Source organism: Phallusia mammillata, chromosome 3, assembly GCF_965637545.1.
Source record: "Phallusia mammillata chromosome 3, kaPhaMamm4.hap1.1, whole genome shotgun sequence".
Classification (NCBI taxonomy): domain Eukaryota; kingdom Metazoa; phylum Chordata; class Ascidiacea; order Phlebobranchia; family Ascidiidae; genus Phallusia; species Phallusia mammillata.
This window is the reverse complement of record NC_137254.1, coordinates 13499550-13505706: the sequence shown is the minus strand read 5'-3', so window position 1 is coordinate 13505706 and position 6157 is coordinate 13499550. Positions and strand designations below refer to the sequence as shown.

At 37.3% G+C, this 6157-nt stretch overlaps 1 protein-coding gene across 1 annotated transcript; it reads left to right on the top strand.

The window, feature by feature from the left end:
• The first annotated feature begins 304 nt into the window (after positions 1–304).
• Positions 305–2098, top strand: LOC145219583 (general transcription factor II-I repeat domain-containing protein 2B-like). Its single transcript, XM_080086931.1, has one exon. It carries the CDS (start codon positions 305–307, stop codon positions 2096–2098), a length of 1794 nt encoding a protein of 597 aa, XP_079943057.1.
• Positions 2099–6157: the final 4059 nt, after the last annotated feature.

Sequence of the window (6157 nt, the reverse complement as noted above, 5' to 3'; positions counted from 1 at the left end):
ACAACCAAGTATGAATACAATGGTAAAGAGGCATTGTTATTGTTTATTACGTAACTTAAATTTCTGCCTCGTACGTCTTATGCTAGTTTTCAACAGTTTAGCCCAACCCTAACCGGTACAATGTAGCCTTTGAAAATGAGAAAAGTTTATCTCCCAACGTCAGGCATTTCTAAATAAAATGTTTTCTGCAATATTGGCTGTGTGCTTTATGCTGAGAATATTCTTTATAATTTCAGTTTTACTTAATCCTCCATTACATTCTGTTTTATTCTTTCTTTTCAGACTAAGTGCCACATTTTTTACGATGGCTCAGAAAAGAAAAATCTCTGATGAAAAACGTAAATTCAAGGATAGTTGGGAATTGAGATTCCTGGTGAAAGAACAAAGTGGTCGAGTTTTATGTTTAATTTGTAATGAAATGATATCTGTTATGAAAGAGTACAATGTACAACGACACTACAGCACTCTTCATGTCACTGGCTATAAATACACTGGTGAGGCGCGGCGAGCCCTACTCAATGATCTCAAATCAAACCTGCGTAAGCGTCAAGAAAACATGTTTCAATTAGTGAAGCCTTTGTCTTCTACAACCATTGCTTCTTATGATGTATCACTTTTGATGGCTAAATCCAAAAAGGCATTCTCTGACGGTGATCTCATTAAGCGATGTGCAATAGCTATGGGAAAGGCCATGGGCTTTAACGATGCAGCTCGTGGGTTTGAAAAAATTCCACTCTCGCATCAAACTGTTGCTAGACGTGTTGAAGAGCTTAGCAATTTCGTTCAGGAGAAGGTCATGAATCAAATTCAGCAGTGTGTTTATTTTTCTCTCGCTCTTGATGAAAGCACAGATATAAGGGATGTCAGCCAGTTGCTTGTCTTTATTAGAAGTATTGACTCACAGTTTAATGTCAGTGAGGAGTTACTCGGCTTACTCCCACTTTTTACCACTACGAAAGGATCTGATATTTATGAAGCGCTGAATTCTTTAGTGAGCAAGTATGGTGGATTTCAGAAATGCTCTTGTATCGTTACAGATGGTGCCAAATCAATGACTGGAGCTAAAAGAGGGGTTATAGGGTACTTGAGAGATGCTGGAGTCGACTGCCCAATGCTTCATTGCATTATTCATCAAGAATCGTTATCTAGTCGCTGTATACGTTTATCTGATGTGATGCAGCATGTAATGAAAATTATTAATTTCATTAGAGGCGGTAATAAAGCGCTGAGACATCGTCTATTTGTTGATTTCTTGAAAGATTTGGATACAGAATTTTCTGACGTTTCACTCCATTCTACTATTCGTTGGCTTAGTGCTGGGAAATGTTTGCAGCAGTTCTTCAGTCTGCGTAATGAGATTCTAAACTTTTTAGAAGAACTGAATGCAGACACTGATGGGTTTAAAGGTTTATTGCAAGACGTCAACTTTCTGAAAGGTCTAGCATTTTTCACGGATATTACTCAGCATCTGAATAAGCTCAATTTAAGTTTACAGGGTAGGAATCAAACAATTGCTTCTCTGTATGGTTTCATAGATGGCTTCCGCAAAAAATTATGTCTCTTCAAAAGTAATCTGCAAAGTAACATTCTGATTCACTTTCCAAGTTGTGACGTTATTTCTGAAGAAATAGAGGACAATAACTTCTGCTGCTTTGTTGAAACTCTTGATACCCTAATTGAAGACTTCAACAAGCGATTTCAAGATTTCCGGCACCTTGAGAAAAACTTCAATGTATTCAATGCTCCGCTGACTATAACTATATCAGAAGCCGATGACGATTTGCAGCTTGAATTGTGTGACTTGCAAAGTGACCAGTTTTTATTAAGCAAAGCTACACTGCCAAACACTCAATTTTGGCCTCTTCTTTCTGAAGAGCATTATCCTAATTTACGCCGTTTTGGATTGCACTTGCTGTCAATGTTTGGCAGTACCTACCTTTGTGAAGCAGCATTTTCCGCAATGAAGTCGATTAAATCCAAAGAGAGGAATCTACTTAAACAAACATCTCTCGAAGCCTCCCTTCGTTTAGCCTTAACCTCAGTTGACATTGACACAAAGGAGCTGGCTTCCAAAATACAGGCACACCCATCTCACTGAATTTTAAGTAAACTGTACCGTTTTACGTACTTCCTTAAATATTTTTTACGAATAAATTTCTTATTCATACTTGTCAGTTATTTTTAAGGTTTCCTGGTCTACTGACGTTGCTCAAAATTTCCAAAACTCTCTTATTCGTAGTATTCACATCTTAGCTTCTTTAATCTATTCCCCAATATGTTTTTATGATAAATATAAAGATTCATTTACACATGTACGTGTTTTACTTTACATCTGGTACGGTGAGACAGTGTATAAGAGGAAAAATGTAAACTGCGGCCCGCGATCTAATTTCCTTGCCGAATGCGTCCCGCGTCCCATAAAGTTTGGACAACCCTGTTGTAGGGGTACTGCTCCACTAAATGAGGGCTCTGCTCTGTCGTCGTATGGTTGCACTGCACAGCTGAGTTGATAACTTGCGATTCTGTGTTGATGTTCTTCGTATTCTCCGTCACTATCGGGATCTGTTTCGTATCCTTCGTCACTTGATTCAAGTATGTTGGATTGACCGAAGTCCAACCGTCTTCTAACTCTATGCATGCTGCTGCTAATATATCGTCAAGTTCTTGTTCTTGTTGCTCTTATCGTCAAGTTCTTGTTCTTGTGCTTGTTGCTCTATCGATGTTGATGGTTGATCACATTATCTTTCATTGCGTTTTCTAAATTTTCCAATAGACTTGTGGTAACGGTAACGCATTCTTCTTTGTCTTCGGTAACGGGATCTTCTTCTAATATTTCATCGTTACCATTGACGTCATCTTCTTCTTCTGATGTAATGGCTTGCATACTCTCATATATATATCTTTAATATGTGGACAATTGATGTTGAATTTTCTAAATTTAAATGAACTAAGCCATGTTTCATGGAATTCTTCGCCTGTATATGCTCCAATTTTGTAACGTTGTTCCATCTTCAATTTTCCGTGAAATTCTAATACTGTGAATCTTCGTTTGGCATCTTTTAAGTCGCAGACTTCTGCAATCCTTGTTAAGTTATGAATATTGTTGGATGTAATTACTGCCATTGTTGCTGCATTTTTCTGTTTCGACGAATGGATTTTGGCTTCCCAACTGTTTTGGTGCATTGTATAGATTGCGCTTAGTATTTCTAAATTTTGCCAGAAGGCATCACTTGCGTCATCAACTTTTAGAACTCTATGCCCTGTTGCCATTTTCATTTGACCGACGCCTTTTGCATCATTTGGCATCGTAGATGCTATATTATCTGGGAATAATATTTTGACTAATGTAGTTTTGCCTGCTCCAGCATCTCCTTCCATTAACAGGTGTTTACTGAGTTCTATATCTTCAGTGCGTCCTTCTAGGGCTGCATATATCAGTGCTAGTTCTATTTCATCACGGTTTAGTATGGAGTTCTCTGTTTTTCCGATTTTGATGTTGTTTAAGATGTCATTGAACACTTTCATGGCTATCTGTCCTGACATTGGCTTTGCTTGTCTTTTTTTAGTCTTCCTAATATACTTTGTAGATTATTACTTGAAGTTTTTGGCCAACTAATGTAACTTCTGTTTATTTTGATTTGAGAATATCCTAGACCAAATTTATCAGTTAAATATTTGGACCATTCGTTTTTTGTTGGTTTACTTCCGAACTTTTTATATCCATTTTGTATGAACTGATCTTCGTTACTGAAGCTTGATCCTTTTTCTCCCCAGTGTTGTATCCATCTTTTCAGACTTTCTGGTAATTCATCTCTTTGTTGTTTCCACATATAGTTCACATACTCTACTTTGTTTTTTACTGGTTGAAGATATTCTGTTTTTATGTCCATGTGTTGCAATATTCTCTCTGCTCTTTGTCGTAAAGGCCCATACTCTGGATCGTATCTCTGAGATTATATTTACATTCTCGTAAACAGGGTTGCCAGATAGTGTCGACTGGATTCGGACAATATTTGTCTGAAAATCGGACATTTTAGGAAAAAAAAACTAGAGCGTATAATTGCAAACAAGGTATCAATATCGAGGTGCCAACTGCCATTTCTGTGCGCTTACGTTCCCCACACTCATAAGAGCGAGTTTTACAAACATACAATGTGGCGGACGTAAAACATAACAAACTTCCTATGTTTGACAAAAAAATGACATGTTTAAAATAATATTTAGTCGGTAATTGAAACACGTTGCTGTAGCGTTTATCATTGGTTTAGCAACGTTAAAAACTGTTTCGTCAAGTTGTTGCTTCATATCACCTTAGATAACCATTTATACAATAGCATTGTACACAACAATGGCAGACAATTATGTGTTTAACGTCATAAACAAGGCACTAACCAAAACAAGTTGCAGTTTTAAGACACGTTTTGTCGTAAAAAAGGTTTGCAACCTTCAAAAAATAGGATTTTCGGACATATAGCAAAATTCGGACATATTAGGACAAAAAACTAAATGTCCTAATGATTTTTAGGCGTCGGATACAGCAGGTGAAATTAGGCCAATTTATCGTTTTTTGTCCGAATTTTAGGCCACCTGGCAACCCTGCTCGTAAAGCTTTTTCTCTTCTATACTCTGCTTGGCTTTCTTGCCAGATTCTGTAAGCCCTTCTTCGGATCCTTTCCTTTATTTTCAGTATAAATGTTATTTTAGGATTAAACAATCTCTTAGCTGTGAACATAATGACACTTTTTGTTAACTGATTACAATTTTTATTAATACAATATTATATACATTGTTATTCACGTGCATATGGTTTAGGCGTTTTAAAGTCTATTATCCAGGTATATTCAACTGGAAAGTTAAATGTCATACCTGTAGCACTGGTTAATGTTTCATTAGGCACTGTATGTCTAAATACTTCTAAATTCAACATGACTTCACAATTACACCATTTACTTCTGTTCTGTACCACGGTATGTTATTATTATCTATCTGCATCAGTTCTGATGTTTACCCTGCACTGCCATCTTCTCCTACATCTACTTGATGGGATTGTTTCTGCTGTATTTTTATATTAAATCCATGAATTCCAAGTCTGTGACTCATAGCTCCTGGTTCTGTTAATATTGTCATTGATTGTTGTGGAGTTCAATCCCAATGCCGAACTCCTGGTACTCCAGCGTTTGTTTGATGCTTATTTTGCCATATATTTAACCGTATGATGGGCAGATGACTTGCTGATCCTGGTGCTGTAAACTGTCCCGGATGTAATAATTTCATGTTCAATGATCTCACTCTGAAGTATTGAAGTGGGTTGTAGTCTTGCCATGGCATCATTTTGGTTCTTCCATTTCTGTCTGTTGATGCTGTTGGTAATTTTAGTCCGAAGTCATGTATTGGACATTCATATATTTGTCCACTCCCGTATGAGTCTCTCCAAGGTCCTGGTTCTGCTACTGGTGATGATGCACCTTCTGGTTGTACCCATTGGTGTGATTTAATTGCTAAATGATCTCTTTGATAAATTTTCTGGGTGATGCTGTTATATCCAGAGCTTAAACAGTTTGCTACTACTTTATGCTCCAATATTCCAGGCCCACCGCTACCACCTCCACTAGTTGTTCTCCTATGAACACCCACTTTCCCCATGTCTTCTGCGGTAGTATCAGCTTGCATATCGTTGCTATTGTCTTCGTTATTATTTCCACTTTCAGATTCAGTTTCTCGTTCTGATTCTTCTGTTTTTCGTCGTTCTTCTGTTTTTTTAAGGTCCTTCTTCATCGCCTGTTTGTTGGGACTGAGCTGCTTCTCTGGCTGCTTGCTTTCTTTTATTAATTGCGTTTATTTTTTGCCAATTTTTTTTAGTTCCTGGATACTGAGCAGGGCCGGATTTAGACCATGAGAGGCCCTAGGCTATTCCATTTGTGAGGCCCCTCCCTTTTTTGAGCTCAGAATTTCTCTCTATACAGCATTTTCCACATCCGTGGGTGCAAATTTTTAATTAAAAAAATAAAAATTTAGACAGTTTTGCTTTTAATTTCTTTGATCAAACAATCGTTACAATAATTGTAAAGTTTAGTTACGAGGACTTAAGAAATAGTTATAGCCATCAAATAGAGCAGTGGTTCCAAAACTGTGGGCACATGACCCAGTACTAGGCCAC

Bases quoted from the DNA above. Each gene is read 5' to 3' on its own strand.
- LOC145219583 (XM_080086931.1), top strand. From the start codon at position 305: ATGGCTCAGAAAAGAAAAATCTCTGATGAAAAACGTAAATTCAAGGAT.